Source organism: Rattus norvegicus, chromosome 18 (genome assembly GCF_036323735.1).
Source record: "Rattus norvegicus strain BN/NHsdMcwi chromosome 18, GRCr8, whole genome shotgun sequence".
Lineage (NCBI taxonomy): Eukaryota > Metazoa > Chordata > Mammalia > Rodentia > Muridae > Rattus > Rattus norvegicus.
Window position 1 is genome coordinate 882417 of NC_086036.1, and position 27273 is coordinate 909689.

The 27273-nt window shown below is 40.1% G+C and overlaps 1 protein-coding gene and 1 pseudogene across 3 annotated transcripts; one reads left to right on the forward strand and one right to left on the reverse strand.

Annotated features, from left to right (window-relative positions):
• Zfp136 (zinc finger protein 136) lies at window positions 1-8613 on the forward strand. Of its 3 annotated transcripts, XM_006254395.5 has the most exons (4): window positions 1-468; window positions 774-908; window positions 4122-4248; window positions 4425-8613. In XM_006254395.5, the coding sequence occupies exons 3-4, from the start codon at window positions 4215-4217 to the stop codon at window positions 5960-5962; spliced, it is 1572 nt and encodes a 523-aa protein (XP_006254457.1). In that variant the 5' UTR covers window positions 1-468; window positions 774-908; window positions 4122-4214; the 3' UTR covers window positions 5963-8613. The 3 variants fall into 3 exon arrangements, with proteins under 3 accessions (XP_006254457.1, XP_063133345.1, NP_001395782.1); NM_001408853.1 differs by lacking the exon at window positions 774-908 and having other exon boundaries at window positions 331-468; window positions 4425-8609; XM_063277275.1 differs by lacking the exons at window positions 774-908; window positions 4122-4248 and having other exon boundaries at window positions 3-468.
• On the reverse strand, window positions 7606-27273 carry Ccnb2-ps1 (cyclin B2, pseudogene 1; annotated as a pseudogene).

Consider the following 27273-nt stretch of genomic DNA (forward strand, 5'->3'; position numbering starts at 1 on the left):
TTCTTTCTGGTGCCATAGTCCTAAACTGTATGGTCAGCTCAGGGAGTGCAGGATTATTCTACCCTGCAGTGTGAAACTGACACCCCCACCCCACCCCCGGCGCGACCCCCAATAGTCATAAGATGAGTGATCAAATCAAAACGGGTCAGGCAATGCGGAAGAGCTTTACCACCATCTTTCTTTCTGGTGCCGCCACAGTTGCGACTCTGTTCTATCAGGTAATGGAGTCCCTAACTTCAGCTTCAGTTTTCTCATGACCGACAAACTCAGTAGCAGAATTCAGGTCTCCGGAGGCCAGAGGAACGGAGCGGAAGTTCCTCACTCGCCATCTTTCTTTTGGGCAACGCTCTTGTCACTGCTCTCTCTGTCTGCTGAGGGAGCTTGGAGTCGCTGGATTATAAGAGGCTGTAGAACTGCTCCACCCTGGAGCCGCGTGTAAGGATGCTTGAAGTCCGGAGCTCAGCCATGGTGAGCATCGGGGACGCGGGGTACGCAGGCGGGTCCCTCAGTCCTGGGAACCGCAGCGAAGACTGCAGCTGCGCGGAGGACTCCTAGATAGCGGCAGAGGACAGCGCGGGGGCGGTACATAGTAGCTTTGTTTTTTTGTTTTGTTTTTGTTTTTTGTTTTTTTGTTTTTGTTTTGCCTAGTAGAACCTGATTTTCCTGTCTCTGGTCCATTAGAAACAGCTTCTGAAATCCAGGAATTTGTTCTCCATCCAAATGCCTTTGTTGTTGTTGCAGTTGATTGTCACTTGAAATCCCTTGGTTCCCAGGTCCTCCACCACTTAGCCAAACTCACTGAACTAGGTGATCCACCAGTCCCTGTGAGAAACTTCGGAGTGCAAGGAGTATGACCTTCTGTGATGTAGTTGGACTGTTTGTAAGGATTCAACTTTTTTAATGCTGAGGTATGACTTTATATGAAAAAATTATTACAAATAGGGAGGAGGCCCAGGATGAAAAGTGTGAAACATGTCAAACGGTAGCTAGAAGAGAAAGGCTTTTCTTGGAATGGTAAGTCAACAGTATTAAGGTACAAGCTTAATAGTGCTTAAGAGTGATTTGTCTTCTGTTCAGCCAATCATTTTCAGGCAACAGTGAACAATTTGTGAGTTGATTTTTCTCTAGGGTCAGAGTCTAGTTTCAGACATCTCCATGTAGAAATCCAGGATTAACACTGTAATTTATTGGTTATTCTGTTCTTTCTCTGGTGTGTATTTTTGGCACCTTTGCTAAAAATCAGTTGGCCAAACCTGTCAGTTTATTTTTATTTTCTCTTTTTCATTGGACTGTACATCTGTATTTATGATTCTACTCTGTCGGGTTTTGCTTCATTCTGTTCTGTTTTGTTTATTTTCATTATAGACCTGCAGTGTGTTTTGAAATCAGGTAAAATGAAACATGCAGTGCTCTGAGGATATCTTGGATTCCCCTGGGTCTCTTGAGCTTTCATGGCAATTTTAAGAATTATTTCTAGTTGCGTGTAAAATGTGATGATTTAATGGAAATTTCATTGAATCTGAATTATGACTGAATTGTTTTAGCGATATTGATTCTCCTAATCCATAATCATGGTAGTCTTTTCTTTCCTCTTCTAGTGTCTCGTTTAATGTCTTTCTTATTTTTCCTTTTTTATTGAAAACATTTTTTCACACAATATATTCTGATTACACTTTTTCTCTCCCCCAAAAATGTATTCAGTTTCCCCCCACACTTAGAATGTTATTACTAGTATGTGTCTGTCAAACAAGCCTTTACTATGTTAATGTATGATTCTCGTGTGCCTACTAAACTCTGAGCTTTTATGATGACATGGTGTTTAATATTATCAAAAACTGTCTTGTATCTAAGGCAAGTTATGGGATTTTTAATTCTTGATTTTGTCTGTGTGGCATTGTACTTATGAATCTGCATTTTAAGGAAACCTTACACATACTTGACTATGACTTGTAAAAGTGCTCGAATTTTATCTTTTCCATTTCAGTATATAATTTGATTTCTATTCATGGGAAGGGAAAAACAACTATGCATGTTTCCAAGTAAAGATTTCCTTTCATTTATTTTTACTATTGTATGTTCATTCTACAAAGTAGTTTGGCTTCATTTTTGCTTTCCTCTAATGGTTTCACAGTACAGGTCTTATAAGTACCCAGCACTGGTGTGTGCCACAATGGCCAACTTTTTATGTGAGTACTAGGGATCAGAAATTAGTTCTTTATATTTAGGTGACAAGCAGGTTACCAACTAAGCTGTCTACCTGGACTTGGATTTCTTAAGAATTTTTCCAAATTAATTATTTTTCAAGTTGACTATTTTTGCTCTTGTATAATGCCAGAAAGCATTTCAGAGTCTTTTGTTTGTTTGTTTTTTTGGAAAGGTTGTTCGATTGGTTTGTTAGTTGCCTTTTTTGTGTGTTTTTTGATTTGCTAATGCCTAATAGGTGATGTATTTGGAAGAAACTTTCATCTGATGCTGAGAAGAGTGTGTGTTCTGCACTTGTTTGATAGAGTTCCTGTAAATGTCTGTTAGGTGCATTTGATCTATGGTGCAGTTTAACTCTGAAGATCTCAGTTGATCTGTCTGTCTGTCTGTCTGTCTGTCTGTCTGTCTGTCTTTTTCTGGGTATTTGTGATAGTGGGGTAATGAAGTCACATACTGCTATTTTGTTTAAACATTTTTTACCTAGTACTCTTTGTTTGAAAAATGTTCAGCTCATTTATATTTATGTGAGACATTCTTTATGGGGTAGCCTCTTTATTTATATGTAGAGATCTTTTGGGTTAGAAGTCAACTGGATAAAGATATATTAAATAATTATATTACCTCAATATATCCAATCCCCTTTTAACAATGTCATTCCCCTTATATTTCCCTTAGCATTTTTGAGGGAAAAGTAAAATCTTTTTGCATTATCATAGTAGTCTATCCTTCATAGGTCTTTGAAAATATTTAAGATTGCCTGTAAGATACCAAGTACAAGCTTTCTGAAGTTTTCTATGAATGATGTGCACTGTTTTCTAAGAAGTTGGGAGATGAAGTCTTTGTTCTATATTATCTATCAGACCAGGTTATTGGAGACTAATCTTCTAGATCATATTTTCATTCTGATCAAGTAGGATCCTTCTGATAAGCATGTCAGAAGCTTGCAGACATTTAGAGAGACAATGTGAGTTAAACAAGTACTGTATTGCTATTATAAACTAGAGCAACTCTCCACAAGCATGCTGGTGAAATCCATCTAATTTCCAGATTCCAGACCCCAGGGGAAGGGTTTTTGTTTGTTTGTTTGTTTTATGCATGAACATGCTTGCATATGTTTGAACAAGTATAACTACACATTTGTACATATGCATGCATACATGTGAAAATCAGAATGATACCTTGAGTGCCTTCCCTTGGGAATCTTGTCCATCAGGCTTTTTGCCTGAGGCTTACTAATTGTCCTAGACTGGCTAACAACTATGCACCAAGAATCCACCTGTCTTCATCTCCCCAGTACTGGGATTATAAGTGTGTGCCATCATGCCCAGCAATTTTATATGGGGGGATGTATAACTCAGGATCTCTTGATTAATAGTCAAGCACTTTTCCAAGCATTTTTAAGATTAATCTCCAGATAGCTGGTGCTAACTCTGTTATGGATACTGACTAGTAAGGGCTGTTTTGTTTTGTTTTATTTTGTTTTGCTTTGTTTTGTTTTTAAAGACAGAGCCTCACTATGCATTCTTATTTGGCCAGGAACTTACTATGTAAGACTGGCCTTAAACTCAAGCAAATTTGCCTGCCTCTGCCTCCCTAATGCTGGGATAAAAGGCACAGGAAAAGGCGCAGGCTGCTATGCCTAGCCTAGTAGGATTTTTTTTTGACAGGTGCAACAAAACCAGTACAAACTTTACTGGAATTGTCCCACAGTATAACAGGCATCTGCTTTTGCTTTATAATGAAGTTGAAGCCTAGCATTAGAATTACATTGTTAAAGAGTATTAACCAGAACTCTGATGAACATTAACTGGATTGAACATTTAAACAACGCAGCATTCTGTAAACATCATATGCATTGAGTCTAGCTTTCCATTGGTGAGTCTCACTCTTCCTCCTGAAAATACTGTGTTATTTTTTAGGACTCTATATCCTTTAAGGATGTAGCTGTGAACTTCACCGCAGAGGAGTGGGCTTTGCTAAATTCTTCCCAAAAAAGACTGTACAGAGATGTGATGCAGGAAACCTGCAGGAACCTGGCTGCCATAGGTAAGGGTAGTCCATGAGAAAACAGTATTTTTGCTGATGAATGAAGCTCCTTGATTTATATAATAACAGAAATTTTTATGAATAAACCAGCCATGATCATGTTATACCAGAAACCTTAGCATCTAATATTTTTCTATTGTAATAACTCAAAGTGATTTTTCTAATCTACATTCTAGCAAAAAAGCAAGAAGACTGTATCCTTGAAGATGACTCTGAAAATTTATGGAAAAATTTTCCCATTTCAATTCAGACTGAATACAAACTATGTGAGAGTCAAGAATATGCAGAGAAACCAGGCACATGTAAGGAGTGTGGGAAATTCTTTAGTTCTCCCCAAAGTTTTCTGAAACATGTGAAGACTCACACTGAAGAGAAAACTTATAAATATAAACAAACTGAAGATGGTTTTAGCAGACACAATTTTGTTCAAGGGCATGAAAGAATGCATGCTACAGAAAAGCCCTATGTGTTAAAGCAGAGTGGGAAAGACTCTTTGACTCTTGCTGGTATTCAACAGCACATAATAACACATAATGGAGATGGGCCATATATATGTAAAGTATGTGGTAAAGTCTTTCACTCTTCCAGTTCTTTCTTGACACATAAAAGAGCTCACACTGGAGAACAGCTTTATATATGTAAGCAATGTGGCAAAACCTTCACTTATTCTAGTGGCCTTCGCCGCCATGAAAGGACCCATAGTGGAGAGAAACCCTATGAATGCAAGCAATTTCTGAAAGTCTTTCCTTCTTTGAGGAAGGTTGAAAGTCATGAACAAACTCACAATGGAATAAAATACATATGTAATCAATGTGGGATATCCCTCAGTGAGCACAGTTCCCTTCAGTGCCATGAGACAATTCATAGTTTAGGGAAACCCTATGTATACAAGCAATGTGGGAAGACATTCACTTGTTCTAGTGCCTTGCGAAGACATGAGCGAATTCATACTGGAGTGAAACCCTATGAATGCAAGGTATGCAAGAAAGCCTTCATTGATTGCAGTTCTCTTCAGTGTCATGAAAGGATTCATAATGGAGAGAAACCTTATGTATGTAAGCTGTGCGGGAAAGCATTCAGTCGTCAAGGCTCTTTGAAATGTCATGAAAGAATCCATAGTGGAGAAAAGCCCTATGCATGTAAGCAGTGTGGGAAAGCCTTCATGCATCACAATGCTCTTCGATACCATGAACAGATTCACAGGGGAGAGAAGGCCTATGGCTGTAAGCAATGTGGGAAAGCCTTTGTGTTGAGCAGCGCACTGAAAAAACATGAGCGAATCCATAGTGGATTAAAACCTTGTCTATGCAAAGTATGTGGGAAAGCCTTCACATTTCATAGTTCCCTCCATTGCCATGAAAGGACTCACACTGGGGAGAAACCCTATGTATGTAAACAGTGTGGGAAAGCCTTTATGTATCACAGTTCTCTTCGTTGCCATGAAAATATTCACACTGCAGAGAAACCCTATGTGTGTAAGCTGTGTGGGACAGCCTTCACTTATCACAGTTCTCTTCAACGCCATGAAAGAATCCACAGGGGAGAGAAACCATATGTATGTAAATTCTGTGCTAAAGCCTTCACTGATCATAGTTCCCTACGATGCCATGAAAGAATTCACACTGGAGAGAAACCATATGTATGTAAACAATGTGGAAAATCCTACAGTACTCAGGGTTCTCTTAGATACCATGAAAGGGTGCACTGTGTGTAAACTACGTCAGAAGACCTTCTCCTTTTTGAATAAGTTTTAATTTCATTAACTAAAAAAATATGGTTGTAAGTAAGCTTTACCATGTTCTGGTTCTCGTAAAGAAATAGAGACACAGTAGAAACTTATCTCTAAATATAGACTAAAGGAAAGCTCTAGATCTTTTTAGCAAACATGAGGGCATAATGAATTTAACTTGTATCAATGTAAAACATATGGAATTATCTATACTTGTCTCAGTTCAGTTCTGAGAAACCACTATGGGAATGAAAAGATGGCTTAGTTTGTATAGTCCCTGCCACAGAAGCATGAGATCCTGGGTTTAAATCCTCAGCACACATGTAAAAGCACATGATGGCACATGCTTATAATCTCAGTGCTAGGCAGTTAAAGACAAAAGAATTCCTGAGGGTTGCTGGTTAGCTAGGCTACTTGAGTCAGTTCAGGCTCAATAAGAGAGTTCTCAAAAAATAAAGTGGAGAATGTTAAGGAAGACACCCAACATGCAAAGGGCAATAGTCTGGATTTTCCTACTAGGCTCTTGTTATCAACCTCTATGTGCAAGTACAAATATGTACCCACACATGAACACTCATTCACACAGTCAAGCACATCACACACATAAAAGAACACACCACATCAAGAACCTTGATTAGAAGAAACCTGTAGTCTACATTGGCCAATATATCAAAACACACAGTCAAAACCTTATAAATGTAGATAGAATTGTCCTTTGTAGCATACAATGTCAAAGTCTGATACAGCAGAATACTGTTGTACACAACTGACATGAAGAGCCTGGTATAAAATAGTCTGTGTAGAATGCTTTAGAAACTGCACAGTCCAGAGGAGGGTTTGTCAGTGGCACATTCATAGGTGCATCTGAATAATACAATGTGTTCCTCACATTATTCTTGAAAATAAATGTTTTAGTGAAATTATTTAATAAGGTTTACTTAACCTTGCATGTGCTTAATCTGTAGTTTCACTATTAGTAAAGTCAGTTAATAACTTTTCCTGCTTTTAATTTAAACATTGAATTGAAATGTCTTTCTAATATGTGAACAGTCTTCATTTTTACGTATTTTTAAAATAATTGTGTCTAATGTACCTATAAAAATGGGAAAGTGGCTCAATGGAAAAGCATCAGAAATGAGGCCATATCTCCAGTACCCATATGTAAAGCTACATGTAGCCAAAACATACCTGTAACATCATTGCTGAAAGTGGGGACAGTGCTGGAAGATTACTAGTACTTGCTGGGACTTGCTGGCCAGTCAATCTAAGTGAAAAACAAGCTCCAAGATTAGTTCAAGACCATGTCACAAGCAAAGATGCAGAGGCAGTAGAAGAGGATGCCTGATGTTGTCCTCTGACTTCCACTCACGCAAGCTAGGTACTCACACAAAAGGCAATTAACAGTCTGGATTTTCCTACGAGGCTCTTGTCATGGATTGTATGTAAATTCAGAACAAATGACTTTTCAAGTAGATTTAATTATTTTTTCACTTTTTTTACCTTAAAAAGTCAATAACTATTTTGTCTCAAATACAGAGTTAGAAAATTGGTCTGAGAAGAGGTTTTGTGATGTAAACTAGATAAAGTACGTACAAAATCTAAGAAGTGCAGGATAGAAGCCCTGCTACCTAGAGCCTGCCAATTCAAGGGGAAGCCAGATCTTTGATGGTTTTTGGAGTTCAAGTGAGGGATTCTGATCTTCAGGAGTCTGCTGCTGGCATACTTGACAGTGATGAACTTGGTGAGGTTTTCATTGACTTTCACAATGTTCTTGGCCATGGGCTGCATGACTTCCAGTGTTTCATTCTCCATGTATCCTGTGTAATACTGCTGCTTTAAATTCGATTTTCCTTGGCTCAGCACTCTCCGAGACAGGCAGGAAACAGCAGCTGCAGCCTGAGAAAAGTGATGTCATAGTTGATGAGTATCAGCTCCATCAGATACTTGGCTAAAGTGTGTTGTTCAACATCGACCTCCCCGGCATTTGAAGCTCATCTTAAGTAGGTGGGCAAAGGCCAGCCCCATCTCCAAATTCAACTTTTTCAAAATCAGAGTCTCTGTTTCTCCGTCTGTGATATAAACAAAGTCTTCAATACTCAGAGAAAACATTACATTTGGAAACCAGAAGCAGAGCTGTGATCCCAGCCAGCTACAGCTTCTTGCTGCAGACCAGCTTAACCTGTTGGAACCAGTCCATGATGGCAATGCACATATATGTAGTTTCCTATAAAAGCCTAAACTTGGACCAGCTTTTTTTCTAGTTTCTTCTAAAATTTCCTACTGTTTAGTCACATGGCTCAGCTTTAGATTAACTGCTGCATCAATATTCTTCAAATCACTGGATACCTTTGAGCATCAGAGTAGCAACATGAGGGCCACCCTGGGAAGTGTAGGTGAGGCATAGCCACTCTGGTTTATCATACCACAGGAGTTCTATTTTTGACTTTTAATATTGTCTCCAAATAAGAATCCTGTGCACATTTTATAGTTTAACTATTTTCAACAGTATATATGCATACACACAGATTATATATACATATATATGTAGATATGTGTGTGTATAATGTTTGTATGTATATTGACAACTTATCTGCAAAATAAGCATAAAGAGACAACTTTACTGTTTTTCAAATTTTTCCTTTTGTCAGAGTCATTATTGCCAAAATGCTGGTGAAAATTCCTTATGTGGTGGGATCCTACTAATTAATGCTCTATTCCTATCTCTGTTTAGTTTCTGTTTCAATGACATATCCATAAGGGGAAAGTGTAGTATTTAAGTCTCCCACTGTTGTTGTGTGAAAAGTTTAGTGTGTTTATTGAGCTTTAGGAGAATTTCATTTATAAATTTGGGGTTACTTTTATTTGTGGCAAAGATATTCAGAACTGGAACTTCATCCTGGTAGATTTTTCCATTGATGAGTATGAAATGTCCTTTCCCATCTCTTTTGATTAATTTTGGTTGAAAGTCTAATATATTGGGTATTAGAATGTCAACTTCATCTTGTTTCTCTGGACTTTTTTGCTTGGAAAGTTTTTTTGTTGTAGTTATTCTTGGTTTTTTCGTGTGTGTGTGTGTGTGTGTGTGTGTGTGTGTGTGCGCGCATGCGTGCACGCTTTACTCTGGGGTATTCTGTCTTTGTTGCTGAGGTATGTTTCTTGTATTCAGTGTCTTTTTATTGGGGAATTTATCCATTGATGTTGAGATATTAAAGGCCAGATTGTTGTTTTCTGTTATTTTTGCTGTTAGAGGTTGTATTATGTTTGAGTGATTCTCTTCCTTTGGGTTTGTTTTAAGATGATTAATTTCTTGTGTTTTCTTGGGTGTAGTTGCCTTCCTTGATTTGGAATTTTCCTTCTAAGATCCTCTGAATGTTTGCATTTGTAGAAATATAGTTTATCCTATTTGTTACAGCTTTTTATCATAATTTTCTCTTCACTTCTCTTACCAAAAGATGCATCCCACTGGTTTAAGTATACTCTGGCCAGAGATCACCAGTACCAAGCCTTTGGTCACATCAAATGTAACAGATTGCAGTAATGAATTGAAAAATGGGGCCTTATGAAGCTGAAAAGTCTCTTTAAAACAAAGAGCATTGTCAGTAGGACCAAACAGCAACCTACAGATTTGAAAAATATTTCTTCCCTAATCTTCATCAGATAGAGGGCTAATATCCAAGATATATAAAGAATTTAAGAAGGAACACTCCAAAATACCAAATAACCAAATTTAAAAATGGGGTACAGATCTAAATAGAGAATTTTCAACAGGGGAATCTCAAATGGCTGAGACTCCTCTAAAGAAATGTTTGACAGCTTTAGTCATCAGTGAAATGCAAATCAAAACAACCCTGAGATTCCACCTTACACCACTCAGAATGGCTAAGATCAAAAACTCAGGTGACAGCACATGTTGGTTAGGATGTGGAGAAAGAGGAACATTCATCCATTGCTGGTAAGATTACAAATGGGTACAATCACTCTGGAAGTCAATCTAACATTGCCTCAGAAAATTGGAAATGGTTCTACTTGAAACTATACTGCTCCTAGACATATACCCAAAAATGATCTACCATACCACAAAGATGCATGCTCCATTATGTACATAGCAGCCTTCTTAGTAATACCCAGATACTGGACATCATCTAGATGTTCTCAGAAGAAAAATGTAAACAGAAATTGTGGTTCAATTAAATAATAGACTAGTATTCAGCTATTAAAAATAAGAACATTATGAATTTTGCAGGCAAATGGATCAAACTTGAAAATATCACACTGAGTGAGGTAAAGCAGACCCAAAGGGACATGCATGATATATACTCACTAATAAGTAGGTATTAGCCAAAAATTACAGAATAACCATGATACAGCTCAGAGGCTGTATAAAGTTTAATTTAACAAGGAGGGCAGCCCAAGGAAGAATGCTTCAATCCCACTTAGAAGTGGGGAGAAAATAATCACTGGAGGAAGAGGGAAGGAGGGACTTCAGTGGGAGAGGGGTTGGGGAGGGGAAGGGGGGCAGGGTCATGTATGAAGGGAGACAGGAGAGAAGCTCCAAGGTCCAGGAGAATGAATGATAATATGCAGCTGCAGTTAATGGGAGTTGGAGGCATGGGGCTCTAGAAAGTCCCAGAGACCAGGGATGTGAGAGGCTCCCAGAACTCAAAGGGGGTGACTTTAGCTGAAATTCCCAACAGTGGAAAGAAGAGACCTAAAGAGATCACCTCTAGTAGACAGGACCCCCAGTGGAGGGATGAAGCTACCCATACACCCTCACGTTTTTTGACCCAGAATTATTTCTGTCTAAAAGAAATGCAGGGACAAAAATGGAGCAGATTGAAAGAAATGCCATCCGGTGACTGGCCCAACTTGGAAACCATCGCTTGAGCAGGCACCAAACCCTGACACTATTATTGGTGCCATGATGTGCTTGCAGACAAGAGCTTAGGATGGCTGTCCTCTTGGAAGCTCTAGTACCAGCTGACTGAGACAGATGCAGATATGACCAGCCAAACATAGTACCAAAGTTGGGAACTCCTATGGAAAAGTTGTGGGAATGTTTGAAACCTGAAGGGGATGGTAACTCCATACAAAGTACGATAGTATCAACTAACCTGGACCCCTCAGAGATTCCAGAGACTAAGCTCACTACCAAAGAGCATACATGGGCTGGTCCCCGGCCCCTGGCACATATGTAGCAGAGGACTACCTTGTCTGCCCCAGTTAGGATGCCCCCTATTTTTCTTAATTCTATTTGCTTTGCAAACTATTCTGAAAGTCTATTCTGAAAAAAAGAAATGGAAAAGGGCTTTATAAGGAAATCTTTTGCAGGGTGACTGTTCATCATGACTTCAAAGATTTCTTAAAGTCCTGAAAGTCTTTTAGAATACTTTTCTATTCTGAGATTCTTGTCTCTAGCCCTAAACATTTAAAGCGAATATGAAGTATATTACTTTACACTCTAGTCATCTGTTAGATATCACATTATAAAATTGATGTATTTTATGTGATTTACCAAAAAATTACTCTAGGAAATGAACAGTTTAACTATGTAGAAAGGTGAGGCTTCCAATACAATCTGTTCCACTTCTTAAAAGCATAGGGTCAGAGCATGATGTTTGCTTTCAGCATATGAGTTGTGAGGAATCCTATAGTATTGCTATATGTTATTACTTGTCTGGGATTTTCCTTGGTACCTGGTTCAGTGATGTGCATTGGTAGATGTTGTATGGATAACTTTGAAATATTAGAAGAAAATAATACATAATATTCATATTCTGTAATCTGGAAAAGTCCAGGCCAACTTTGCTTCATTCCATCCTGCAGCCTCAAAACTTTTGGACATTGAATTTGTCATCTTTCTGCTTCAGTCTCCTAACAGTTGAGACCATGGACTCTGTTGTGATGGTTTGTATATGCTCAGCCCAGGGAGTAGCACTATTAAAAGGTGTAGCCTGGTTGGAGCAAGTGTGTCACTGTGGTGTGGGCTTTAAGACACTTATCCTAGCTGCCTGGAAACCGGTATTCTGCTAGCAACCTTCAGATAAAGATGTTGAACTCTCAGCTCCTCCTGTACGATGCCTGCCTGGATGCTGCCATGTACCCTACTTGATGATACTGGACTAAATCTCTGAACTTGTACGCCAGCCTCACGTAAATGTTGTCCTTTATAAGATTTTCCTTGGTCATTGTGTCTGTTCACAGCACTAAAACCCTAAGACCTCTCTTAGCTTGTCCTGAGTTTTATCAAAGATGCTGAAGATCTCATGTTTCTTTCTCATCTGAATTCATAATCTTCTATAGATTAACAGAAGAAGAAGAATAAGAAGAGGAGGAGGAGAAGACGACTTATTTTTCTGTATTTTCCACTTCTTTATTAAATTGGGTATTTCTTATTTACATTTCAATTGTTATTCCCTTTCCTGGTTTCTAGGTCAAGATCCCCCTAACCCCTCCAACCCCACTTCTATATGGGTGTTCCTTTCCCCATCCTCCGCCCATTACTGCCCTCTGCCCAACAATCACGTTCACTAGGGGGGTTCAGTCTGGGCAGGACCAAGGGCTTCCCCTTCCACTGGTACCCTTGCTAGGCTATTCATTGCTACCTATAAGTTGGAGCTCAGGGTCAGTCCATGTATAGTCTTTGGGTAGTGGCTTAGTCCCTGGAAGCTCTGGTTGGTTGGCATTGTTGTTCATGTGGGGTATGAAGCCCCCTTCAAGCTCTTTCAGTCCATTCTCTGAATCCTTCAAAGGGGATCCCGTTCTCAGTTCCGTGGTGGGCTGCTGGCATTCGCCAATATATTTGACATATTCTGGCTGTGGCTCTCAGGAGAGATCTACATCCAATTCCTGTCAGCCTGCACTTCTTTCCTTCATCCATCTTATCTAGTTTGGTGGCTGTATATGTATGGGCCACATATGGGGCAGGCTCTGAATGGGTGTTCCTTCAGTCTCTGTTCTAAACTTTGCCTCCCTATCCATTCCCAAGGGTATTCTTCTTCCCTTTTTTTTTTCCATTTATACATAATTTTCATATTTTTATCTTTATTAACTTGAGTATTTCTTATTTACATTTCACTTGTTATTTCCCTTCCCAGTTTCTGGGGCAACATCCCCCTAACCCCTCCCCCTCCACTTCTGTATGGGTATTCCCCTCCCCATCCTCCCTGCATTACCACCATCCCCACAACAATCACATTCACTGGGAGTTCAGTCTTGGCAGGGCTAAGAGCTTCCCCTTCCACTGGTGCTCTTACTAGTCTATTCATTGATACGTATGAGGTTGGAGCCCACGGTCAGTCCATGTATAGTCTTTGGGTAGTGGCTTAGTCCTGGAAGCACTGGTTGGTTGTCATTGTTGTTCATATGGGATCTCAAGCCCCTTCAAGCTCTTTCAGTCCTTTCTAATATTCCTTCAATGGGGGTCCCGTTCACAGTTCAGTGGTTTGCTGCTGGCATTCGCCTATGTATTTGCTGTATTCTGGCTGTGTCTCTCAGGAGAGATCTACATCCGGTTCCTGTCGGCCTGCACTTCTTTGCTTCATCCATCTTATCTAATTGGGAGGCTGTATATGTATGGGCCACATGTGGGGCAGGCTCTGAATGGGTGTTCCTTCTGCCTCCGTTCTAAATTTTGACTCCATATTCCTTCCCAAGGATATTCTTGTTCCCCTTTTAAAGAAGGAGTGAAGCATTCGCATTTTGATCATCCTTCTTGAGTTTCATGTGTTCTGTGCATCTAGGGTAATTCAAGCACTTGGGCTAATAGCCACTTATCAATGAATGCATACCATGTGTGTTTTTCTGTGATTGGGTTACCTCACTCAGGATATTTTCCAGTTCCATCCATTTGCATATGAATTTCATAAAGTCATTGTTTTTGATAGCTGAGTAATATTCCATTGTGTAGATGTTCCACATTTTCTGTATCCATTCCTCTGTTGAAGGGCATCTGAGTTCTTTCCAGCTTCTGGCTATTATAAATAAGGCTGCTATGAACATAGTGGAGCACGTGTCTTTGTTATATGTTTGGACATCTTTTGGGTATATCCCCAAGAGAGGTATAGCTGGGTCCTCAGGTAGTTCAATGTCCAATTTTCTGAGGAACCTCCAGACTGATTTCCAAAATACTTGTACCAGTCTGCCATCTCACCAACAATGGAGGAGTGTTCCTCTTTCTCCACATCCTCACCAGCATTTGCTGTCAACTGAGTTTTTGATCTTATCCATTCTCACTGGTGTGAGGTGAAATCTCAGGGTTGTTTTGATTTGCATTTCTGTCCCCGCCAGTGGAGACCCAGTTATTCAGGGTCCCGAAGGGGCGCTACCCTTGGGCCTAAATGGGGGGTGAGAGAAGAAGGAGACCAAGCAAGATTCTGTTGTCAAGGTCTCGTTTATTGGGATGAACGTTACAGCTTTTAAGGCTTTCAGGTAGGGGGAGTGACCTTTGTGAAACATGAAGGAGTGGGAGATGAGGGTATAGGCAGTGATAGCTGGAGGCAAAGAAGTCAGGCGATGAGGTCAGGTGGTGGAGACACTGGGTGTTGACTGAGGAGATAACTGGTATCTGCTTGAGCTGAGGCATCCCTTGAATGTTATCTTCCTGTGCCATAAATTCATGGGAGAGGCTTTGTCTAACAATCTTAAGACTTATGGCAGTCATCTTAGGGGTGAATATCTGTGGCCAAACAGCCCAGAGTTACCTAGTCACTTTGAGCCAGGCAGTTCAAAAAGCAGCTAGGCCCAAATCCAATATGGCTCACTACATTTCCCCCGTTATTCTTTTATTTTTTAAAAGACCATTAGGTGGAAGTAGTGGTCTGAGAGAGATCAGACATGCCTCACAGAGTGCCCAGCTCGGCCATGGCAAGCCACTCTTGCAGTTAGGACTGCACCCCAATGGCTAGGAATGAACTCATGCTGTAACACACTGTTCTGGGCCATACGTGTGTGTTTATTGGGGGAGAAACTGGGCAGAGGAGCATTTGACAGGCCCGTACATTTAAACGGGGTGTAGCCACCTCTGTCTTAGGATCGACCTCTCAAACCCCAGCCTTATCCGTCATAGGATCACCTTGTCGCCCCCAAGGTTCCTGTCTTAGATTGGTCAAGGGTCAGAGGAAGTTGCCCGTCCCTGAGGATAACTACATTGGATCATCTTCTCATTCCTCTTACTTGAGCCCAGGGGCGAAAGAGTAGGGGCCAGATGGCATTAATATAAGAGATTGTGAAAATTGAGCCTCTCCCAGTAAGTAGTGGGCACCTCATCTGGTTCTCCTCAGCTGCTATGGCCATACCACCAAGGGCCTAGTCAAGCCTCTCCTGTAATAAAATTTAGAATTCCCAATTGTTAGCAACTACTCCAGAAAGTTCACCCACTGTGCTTGCCTAACAATAGATTGGGGGAGGGTAACTCCAGACACTGCAGACACAATGGCTGCAGCAGTAATGGCTGCTACAATAGCAGCGAAAGTGCCAAGGTCTTTCCCAGGACAGTTCAGGATCGGTCATTCTTCTCTGGAACAAGCAGCAGGCAATGGAACCATGTCTGAGATCTGCAGAACCAGGGCAGAATTCCCCAGTCCACAGCAGCTTCACACAGATAGCATTCCTGTGAAGCTACAGACTGCAAAATGACAACACGAGTCAAGGCAGCAAGAGTCACCAGGGGAATGAGGGGGGCAGGGGTAACAGCTGGAGTCCAGTCTTCTCCAGAAAGCAGCAGTGCACAGAGGGTCGGAGCGCAGGCCGCGGTGGGACGGGACACAATGACTGCAGCAACGCCAAAATCTCTGTGATGACAAAAGATGAGGGGGGAATCTTCCATCTTCCTCCAAGGGCACAGCAATGACTCCAGGGACCTGAACCACAAGAGCTGAATCTTCATGCTCCCAGGATCAGCATGGCTCACCAGCCACTCGGGCAGCTGGCACATTCCTATAGCATCCTGTAGAAAAAACACAAAGATTCCCTTCACCCCATAAAAATATCTGGACAGGATCAAGCCAACATGTGGATCTTTCTATTTCATCTAGGCAGAAGTATGCCTAGTTGTAGGGTGCCATAAACACTCAGAGTTCCTTGGCATCCAAACTTTAAAGTTGAAATAAAAAGAGTTTTATTTAGCATACAGGGATAACTCCCCCTTTTTATTTATTAAGATATTGTTAAGATATTATTTATTAAGATAAGTCCTTGAGGATTAAATTGAGGACACTGAGCACTTGTATTTATAAATTGACTTTTATACCAAATTATGTCTCCAGCATAATTGTTTGAATATATAAAGAATGAGATTTTTTGACTAACTGTTCCTATGTAAGGCCTATAATCTGCCTGGTATCATTGTCCTCCCTTGCTAAGTAAGGTGTCCAGGCAATCCAGTTTGAGTTCTTAAATGGCCTATAAAGGAACAGTACTTGGTGCTCTTAACCACTAAGCCATCTCTCCAGCCCCTCACCAGCTTTATTTACCTAAACATAAGCATTAATTAGAGATGCTAAATCCTATAAATATTGTCTAGATTCAGTCACACTAGAAATCCCTGAGCCGGGAGGGTGAGGCTGGGAGTTGAAAATAAGCAAATGGAGTCTTCCTCTTTTCAAGAGGGTGTGTCATCAACTCCATTACCATTTTCAAAGAGCTGGGTCTATGGTTTTGTTTAGTTGTCTGAGTCAGAGCACTGAAAGGACAGTGAGTTGTCAGACATTCACACTGAAATCATCACTCACTGATTTCAAGTAGAAAACCTGCCTCTAATATAGCATTAAGTAATTGTATCCTTCCTGGTTGCTGCCGCCGCAGAGAGCCCGTGGGCAGCACCCCGTGAGCAAACTTGAGCCTCGGGACCACAGGTAAGACCAACTTGTCTGCTGCAAGAAAGCTGCCTGGTGAAATTGGGACACAGAGGCAGAATTCCTCTAGGACCGGGCACGTCCTGTGTTTACCGGAAGTCCCACACCCGCGGATCCCGGCCTGCAGCAGCTCTCTGCTCCCAGACCCTGTGGGAAAGAGACCTCACCGCCTGGTCAAGTGGGCACTCCTAAGGCTGCAGAGCAGAAGAGACCACCAACTCTGCCCACCCCTGCCCACATCCCTGGCCCAAGAGGAAACTGTATAAGGCCTCTGGGCTCCCGTGGGGGAGGGCCTAGGAGCGGCAGGACCCCTGCCTGAGACACCGCCGGAACCTGAAGGAAACAGACCGGATAAACAGTTCTCTGCACCCAAATCCCGTGGGAGGGAGAGCTAAACCCTCAGGGAGGCAGACACGCCTGGGAAACCAGAAGAGACTGCACTCTGCATACACATCTCGGACGCCAGAGGAAAACACCAAAGGCCATCTGGAACCTTGGTGCACTGAAGCTACCAGAAGGGGCGGCGCATATCTTCCTGGTTGCTGCCACCGCAGAGAGCCCATGGGCAGCACCCCACGAGCGAACTGGAGCCTCGGGACCACAGGTAAGACCAACCTTTCTGCTGCAAGAAAGCTGCCTGGTGAACTCAAGACACAGGCCCACAGGAACAGCTGAAGACCTATAGGGAGGAAAAACTACACGCCCGAAAGCAGAACACTCTGTCCCCATAACTGACTGAAAGAGAGGAAAACAGGTCTACAGCACTCCTGAAACACAGGCTTATAGGACAGGCTAGCCACTGTCAGAAATAGCAGAACAAAGTAACACTAGAGATAGTCTGATGGCGAGAGGCAAGCACAGGAACCCAAGCAACAGAAACCAAGACTACATGGCATCATTGGAGCCCAATTCTCCTACCAAAACAAACATGGAATATCCAAACACACCAGAAAAGCAAGATATAGTTACAAAATCATATTTGATCATGATGCTGGAGGACTTCAAGAAAGACATGAAGAACTCCCTTAGGGAAACACAGGAAAACATTAATAAACAAGTAGAAGCCTACAGAGAGGAATCGCAAAAATCCCTGAAAGAATTCCAGGAAAACACAATCAAACAGTTGAAGGAACTAAAAATGAAAATGGAAGCAATCAAGAAAGAACACATGGAAACAACCCTGGATATAGAAAACCAAAAGAAGAGACAAGAAGCTGTAGATACAAGCCTCACCAACAGAATACAGGAGATGGAAAAGAGAATCTCAGGAGCAGAAGATTCCATAGAAATCATTGACTCAACTGTCAAAGATAATGTAAAGCGGAAAAAGCTACTGGTCCAAAACATACAGGAAATCCAGGACTCAATGAGAAGATCAAACCTAAGGATAATAGGTATAGAAGAGAGTGAAGACTCCCAGCTCAAAGGACCAGTAAATATCTTCAACAAAATCATAGAAGAAAACTTCCCTAACCTAAAAAAAGAGATACCCATAGGCATACAAGAAGCCTACAGAACTCCAAATAGATTGGAACAGAAAAGAAACACCTCCCGTCACATAATAGTCAAAACACCAAATGCACAAAATAAAGAAAGAATATTAAAAGCAGTAAGGGAAAAAGGTCAAGTAACATATAAAGGGAGGCCTATCAGAATCACACCAGACTATTCGCCAGAAACTATGAAGGCCAGAAGATCCTGGACTGATGTCATACAGACCCTAAGAGAACACAAAAGCCAGCCCAGGTTACTGTATCCTGCAAAACTCTCAATTAACATAGATGGAGAAACCAAGATATTCCATGACAAAACCAAATTTACATAATATCTTTCTACAAATCCAGCACTACAAAGGATAATAAATGGTAAAGCCCAACATAAGGAGGCAAGCTATACCCTAGAAGAAGCAAGAAACTAATCGTCTTGGCAACAAAACAAAGAGAATGAAAGCACACAAACATAACCTCACATCCAAATATGAATATAACGGGAAGCAATAATCACTATTCCTTAATATCTCTCAACATCAATGGCCTCAACTCCCCAATAAAAAGACATAGATTAACAAACTGGATATGCAACGAGGACCCTGCATTCTGCTGCCTACAGGAAACACACCTCAGAGACAAAGACAGACATTACCTCAGAGTGAAAGGCTGGAAAAAAATTTTCCAAGCAAATGGTCAGAAGAAGCAAGCTAGAGTAGCCATTCTAATATCAAATAAAATCAATTTTCAACTAAAAGTCATCAAAAAAGATAAGGAAGGACACTTCATATTCATCAAAGGAAAAATCCACCAAGATGAACTCTCAAATCTAAATATCTATGCCCCAAATACAAGGGCACCTACATATGTAAAAGAAACCTTACTAAAGCTCAAAACACAAATTGCACCTCAAACAATAATAGTGGGAGATTTCAACACCCCACTCTCATCAATGGACAGATCATGGAAACAGAAATTAAACAGAGATGTAGACAGACTAAGAGAAGTCATGAGCCAAATGGACTTAACAGATATTTACAGAACATTCTATCCTAAAGCAAAAGGATATACCTTCTTCTCAGCTCCTCATGGTACTTTCTCCAAAATTGACCATAATAATTGGTCAAGAAACGGGCCTCAACAGCTACTGAACGATAGAAATAATCCCATGCGTGCTATCGGACCACCACGGCCTAAAACTGGTCTTCAATAACAATCAAGGAAGAATGCCCACATATACGTGGAAATTGAACAATGCTCTACTCAATGATAACCTGGTCAAGGAAGAAATAAAGAAAGAAATTAAAAACTTTTTAGAATTTAATGAAAATGAAGGTACAACATACACAAACTTATGGGACACAATGAAAGCTGTGCTAAGAGGAAAACTCATAGCGCTGAGTGCCTGCAGAAAGAAACAGGAAAGAGCATATGTCAGCAGCTTGACAACACACCTAAAAGCTCTAGAACAAAAAGAAGCAAATACACCCAGGAGGAGTAGAAGGCAGGAAATAATCAAACTCAGAGCTGAAATCAACCAAGTAGAAACAAAAAGGACCATACAAAGAAACAACAGAACCAAAAGTTGGTTCTTTGAGAAAATCAAGAAGATAGATAAACCCTTAGCCAGACTAACGAGAGGACACAGAGAGTGCGTCCAAATTAACAAAATCAGAAATGAAAAGGGAGACATAACAACAGATTCAGAGGAAATTCAAAAAATAATCAGATCTTACTATAAAAACCTATATTCAACAAAACTTGAAAATCTTCAGGAAATGGACAATTTCCTAAACACATACCAGGTACCAAAGTTAAATCAGGAACAGATAAACCAGTTAAACAACCCCATAACTCCTAAGGAAATAGAAGCAGTCATTAAAGGTCTCCCAACCAAAAAGAGCCCAGGTCCAGACGGCTTTAGTGCAGAATTCTATCAAATCTTCATAGAAGACGTCATACCAATATTATCCAAACTATTCCACAAAATTGAAACAGATGGATCACTACCGAATACCTTCTACGAAGCCACAATTACTCTTATACCTAAACCACACAAAGACACAACAAAGAAAGAGAACTTCAGACCAATTTCCCTTATGAATATCGACGCAAAAATACTCAACAAAATTCTGGCAAACCGAATCCAAGAGCACAACAAAACAATCATCCACCACGACCAAGTAGGCTTCATCCCAGCCATGCAGGGATGGTTTAATATACGGAAAACCATCAACGTGATCCATTATATAAACAAACTGAAAGAACAGAACCACATGATCATTTCATTAGATGCTGAGAAAGCATTTGACAAAATTCAACACCCCTTCATGATAAAAGTCCTGGAAAGAATAGGAATTCAAGGCCCATACCTAAACATAGTAAAAGCCATATACAGCAAACCAGTTGCTAACATTAAACTAAATGGAGAGAAACTTGAAGCAATCCCACTAAAATCAGGGACTAGACAAGGCTGCCCACTCTCTCCCTACTTATTCAATATAGTTCTTGAAGTTCTAGCCAGAGCAATCAGACAACAAAAGGAGATCAAGGGGATACAGATCGGAAAAGAAGAGGTCAAAATATCACTATTTGCAGATGACATGATGGTATATTTAAGTGATCCCAAAAGTTCCACCAGAGAACTACTAAAGCTGATAAACAACTTCAGCAAAGTGGCTGGGTATAAAATTAACTCAAATAAATCAGTTGCCTTCCTCTATACAAAAGAGAAACAAGCTGACAAAGAAATTAGGGAAACGACACCCTTCATAATAGACCCAAATAAAATAAAGTACCTCGGTGTGACTTTAACCAAGCAAGTAAAAGATCTGTACAATAAGAACTTCAAGACACTGAGGAAAGAAATTGAAGAAGACCTCAGAAGTTGGAAAGATCTCCCATGCTCATGGATTGGCAGGATTAATATAGTAAAAATGGCCATTTTACCAAAAGCAATCTACAGATTCAATGCAATCCCCATCAAAATACCAATCCAATTCTTCAAAGAGTTAGACAGAACAATTTGCAAATTCATCTGGAATAACAAAAAACCCAGGATAGCTAAAGCTATCCTCAACAATAAAAGGACTTCAGGGGGAATCACTATCCCTGAACTCAAGCAGTATTACAGAGCAATAGTGATAAAAACTGCATGGTATTGGTACAGAGACAGACAGATAGACCAATGGAATAGAATTGAAGACCCAGAAATGAACCCACACACCTATGGTCACTTGATTTTTGACAAAGGAGCCAAAACCATCCAATGGAAAAAAGATAGCATTTTCAGCAAATGGTGCTGGTTCAACTGGAGGTCAACATGTAGAAGAATGCAGATCGATCCATCCTTATCACCCTGTACAAAGCTTAAGTCCAAGTGGATCAAGGACCTCCACATCAAACCAGACACACTCAAACTAATAGAAGAAAAACTAGGGAAGCATCTGGAACACATGGGCACTGGAAAAAATTTCCTGAACAAAACACCAATGGCTTATGCTCTAAGATCAAGAATCGACAAATGGGATCTCATAAAACTGCAAAGCTTCTGTAAGGCAAAGGACACTGTGGTTAGGACAAAACGGCAACCAACAGATTGGGAAAAGATCTTTACCAATCCTACAACAGATAGAGGCCTTATATCCAAAATATACAAAGAACTCAAGAAGTTAGACCGCAGGGAAACAAATAACCCTATTAAAAAATGGGGTTCAGAGCTAAACAAAGAATTCACAGCTGAGGAATGCCGAATGGCTGAGAAACACCTAAAGAAATGTTCAACATCTTTAGTCATAAGGGAAATGCAAATCAAAACAACCCTGAGATTTCACCTCACACCAGTGAGAATGGCTAAGTTCAAAAACTCAGGGGACAGCAGATGCTGGCGAGGATGTGGAGAAAGAGGAACACTTCTCCATTGTTGGTGGGATTGCATACTGGTAAAACCATTCTGGAAATCATTCTGGAGGATCCTCAGAAAATTGGACATTGAACTGCCTGAGGATCCAGCTATACCTCTCTTGGGCATATACCCAAAAGATGCCCCAACATATAAAAAAGACACGTGCTCCACTATGTTCATCGCAGCCTTATTTATAATAGCCAGAAGCTGGAAAGAACCCAGATGCCCTTCAACAGAGGTATGGATACAGAAAATGTGGTACATCTACACAATGGAATATTATTCAGCTATCAAAAACAACGAGTTTATGAAATTCGTAGGCAAATGGTTGGAACTGGAAAATATCATACTGAGTGAGCTAACCCAATCACAGAAAGACATACATGGTATGCACTCATTGATAAGTGGCTATTAGCCCAAATGCTTGAATTACCCTAGATGCCTAGAACAAATGAAACTCAAGACGGATGATCAAAATGTGAATGCTTCACTCCTTCTTTAAATGAGGAAAAAGAATACCCTTGGCAGGGAAGAGAGAGGCAAAGATTAAAACAGAGACTGAAGGAACACCCATTCAGAGCCTGCCCCACATGTGGCCCATACATATACAGCCACCCAATTAGACAAGATGGATGAAGCAAAGAAGTGCAGACCGACAGGAGCTGGATGTAGATCGCTCCTGAGAGACACAGCCAGAATACAGCAAATACAGAGGCGAATGCCAGCAGCAAACCACTGAACTGAGAATAGGACCCCCGTTGAAGGAATCAGAGAAAGAACTGGAAGAGCTTGAAGGGGCTCAAGACCCCATATGTACAACAATGCCAAGCAACCAGAGCTTCCAGGGACTAAGCCACTACCTAAAGACTATACATGGACTGACCCTGGACTCTGACCTCATAGGTAGCAATGAATATCCTAGTAAGAGCACCAGTGGAAGGGGAAGCCCTGGGTCCTGCTAAGACTGAACCCCAGTGAACTAGACTATGGGGGGAGGGCGGCAATGGGGGGAGGGTTGGGAGGGGAACACCCATAAGGAAGGGGAGGGGGAGGGGGATGTTTGCTCGGAAACCGGGAAAGGGAATAACACTCGAAATGTATATAAGAAATACTCAAGTTAATAAAAAAAAAGAAAAAGAAAAAGAAAAAAAAAGAAATGCAAAAAAAAAGAAATACTCAAGTTAATAAAAAAATAAATAAATAAAAATACTTAGGCATTAAAAAAAAAAAGGAGTTGAGTTGTATTAGATTCCTTACGAAAATCTTACAGACGGCAAAATATACTATCTCTCAATTATTTTACACAAACATTCAATAACTCTAATCCCAATCTGTTCCTCTTCAAAATATTGTCAATAAAAATGAGGTAAATGAAGTCTAATCTGGGACCAGTATGGTGGTTAGACTGAGGAAAGTGCTCAACCTTGCAAGCCTGAAGACCCGAGTTCAATTCCTGGAGCTCACTGTGGGGATTGAACTGAGGAACCCCAAAAAGTTGTCCTCTAACCATCACATTCACGCCATGGCTCCCATACCCCTGGACTTACACATATGCACACAACACACAAGTAAGTAAGTAGTGCACACATACATGCATAATGCATAGGATGGACTCTTAGAAGAAAAGAACCCGATGTGGTTCTATTTCTTCCCAAAGGTGAAGGCTTGTATTTATAGCTATGGAGTATAGTTAAAAATAAACCAGCAACCTTTTTATTAAAAAAATCACTTTTATATGTATATGACTACAATTTCCAGACAGAAATATACACTTGGGTCAACAACAACAACAACAACAACAACAATTAGAAAGGCAAGCTAAAGGATGAAATAAAGTAGGACATTGTCACGGAGGAACCCCATTATATCTTTTTATATATGTGTGCACATGCATTCAGAAGTTCTCACAGTGGCAGATTTCCACATGACACTTTTCGAAGGCCTTTAGTGGTATTTATCCCTCCTGGATAGCCTCCCATCTCCCAGCCTGTTAACCCCTTCCTAGACTATTAGTCACCTTTCCCCTTTTATATCACTACATTCTATCTCCTATCTCTTAAAAGATACACACACACACACACACACACACACACACACACACACACACACACTTCCCCTTTTATATCACTACATTCTATCTCCTATCTCTTAAAAGATAGACACACACACACACACACACACACACACAGACACACACACACTCACACACACAGACACACATACACTTCCTCTTTTATATCATTACATTCTATCTCCTATCTCCTAAAACACACACACACACACACACACATACACACACACACACATACCCTCAGACCTCTGTGGATATTCCAAACGAAACACACATATCTAAAGAGTCAAATGAGTTACAATGAGAAAAAGCATGCAATGTTTGTCTTTCTGGGTCAGATGTTTGTCTTTAGGGCTCTATTACCACACTCAGAATGATTATTTCCAATTCTATATGTTTGTCCTGAAATTTCACAATTCGGTTTTTTAACAGGTAAATAATAAAAAAGAAAAAAAAAGTAATTGTATAATTTGAGGGCTAGTAGTATCTAAAAAAGGAAACTTTTTAATCAACTGTAAACCATAAGCCACACATTGGCTATCAGTATATGAATTGAAAGCTTGATTTTTTTTTAACATTTTAAAAACTGGCTACAGTTAATTAATAATCTGTGCTGAAGCAGGGGAAACTCAAGAGAATAAACAAGTGATCCAATCATACATGTAGCCTTTTCATTAGATGAACCACCTATAAATACAGTAAGCGCATTTTCTATGGGTTGCATGCACAAATTTATAGGAAGTACAAAAGCATGCAAAGAATAAAATTATCAATTTTGCCTGAAATTTGTATATGTAATAGGCCAAATATCAGTATTTTGTAATAACCAATTAACTGTTATTTGGAATAAGATATGTTTTACCAGGTTTCTTTTTAAAAATACTTCCATGACTCTAGCCTACAATTCTGTACTAATACGACAAAAGCTTTATCTCCAATGAGGATAGCAAAGTTAAGTCTTCTGCTAAGGTGAGGTACTTTGACAATTAACACATCTTTAGAAGCTTAAAATTAGTTTTAAATGTTAAAAATTAATATTGAATCTTTTCTGGAGCAATAGCCACTCCCCAAATATAAAAGCTCATTTTGAGAGCAAAGGTTTGTAGTAAAAATTTCCATATACACTGAAAGATTTAAGGTTCTAACTTCTTACATTGAAGAAGCGACAAAATTACATAATATAAGGCTATTAGCCATTCTTTTGTAAAATTTTTAATGATATCACTTTATGGGCTCTCTAAAATTATAAGCAAGCTCACGAAATGAAAACTCACAATTGCCAGGACGTAAATAAATTGCATAAAAACGATCCTCTAAATCTATCTTGAAATGGCAGTTGGAGTAAGCAAACTGGCTGTAATGCTCTCACAAGTTCCAAAACCTCATCAATCCTTTGTAAATCCTGTAACAATCTCTACCTGTTTGATTTTTTCTTAATTACAAATAAGTTTGAGTTAGTCAATGTAACACTGGCAATCCTTAATCACAATCTTTAAGTTCTCCTTAACACCAGAGCACAGCCACAACTTTGGGAGGTCACCTGAGTTCTGAGTATGTGACTAGGCAGCTGCCCTTGGGGCAGTGGAATTAGCATCAAAATACAGGTAACTCCAGGGCAAACCACAACTTTGGAAAGCAAAACTCAACCTCCAACAAACTAGTCTCCAAAATCCAATCTCCAAGACACCGAGTCTGTCCTTCATGCTACTAAGTTTGACTGCCAATTCCTACATATGAACGCACAATGATGCAGTCTCTAATACCTCAACAAAGAGACATTGCCCTAAAATCTTTTAGAAGCCTGGTTTCTAGAATAAGAGTTCCATAAAAATATTATCTCAATTTAGACTTGTTTCCCTAGGTTGGCTCATGCCACATGTTGTCTAGAATGACTTTATCCAAATTACCAGTTTTATGTCAACTTTCTGTTGCCAATGTTATATTTTTTAAACCATATCCAATAACTTAAAAGCCAATAGTCCATAACCAAGGCATGTAGAGCATATTTATACATTTAGAACCAGTCAGAAACAAAATTGAAGTGTCTACACATGTCTTTAATATTTATACCAAGCACCATTTTTACTTTTCTAGCAGTGATTTTAAGAGAAGCACCTTGTCACCTGCTAAGTCTAATAATAAGTCAGGGATTTTTCTAAGAGAAACAGCTATCAGCTCCCATACCATAGAAGCTGAGGAGCTAGCTGTTGGCGCCTTTAAGATCAGCTCCTGCAGACGCTCAGCTCCCGGGCAGCTTCTCCAGCTGACTTAGGCTCCTAGCTACAGGTACAGGGCTCCAAAGGCCGATTGAAACTCTTTTTTATTCATTTGTTCCCTTTCTTTTGAAATGAATTAAAACCAAATCAAGTTACCATTTTTCTTTTGAACATGAAACATAAAACATTTAAACAACGAGAAACAAAAACCACAGACATAAACTGACAGACATGGACAGCTTGGTGCACCAAGGACAGACACTAGACAAAGAGGGAAAAACTAGATGGTGTCCCACTGAAGGGACCTATATATCCTACCTATGGAACCCAGAACCAGAAATAAGCATTTCTCCAATAGGAGCCAGCAGAGAGGCAGGACGTCTCCTGCCTTTCTTTTGTTCCTAGCAGAGCTCTGAAAGTTTTTCTCTTTCTCCAAAGCATCCGTGGAGAGTCCGGGAGGACTGTTTTTCCCAAACCCATCCTCTCTCATGTCTAGGGTATAAACTATCTCTAATCAGGGTCCAAAGACTAAAATATAACTCTAAAAGAATGCATATGCAAAAAAACTTTACCATTACCTTGTCCCTTTTTTATTACAAGTTTTACTTAAGCTAGCCCCACACTGCTTAAAATTAACCAGGGACACCTTTCATCAATAAAACAAAAAAACTTGATTAAATCCTTTTTCTTAACTCTTAATCCTCTCTCCCTGAGTGAGCGCTTGATCTCTCCTATGAAATAAGCCTCCTAAATCCATACCTTCCCCAT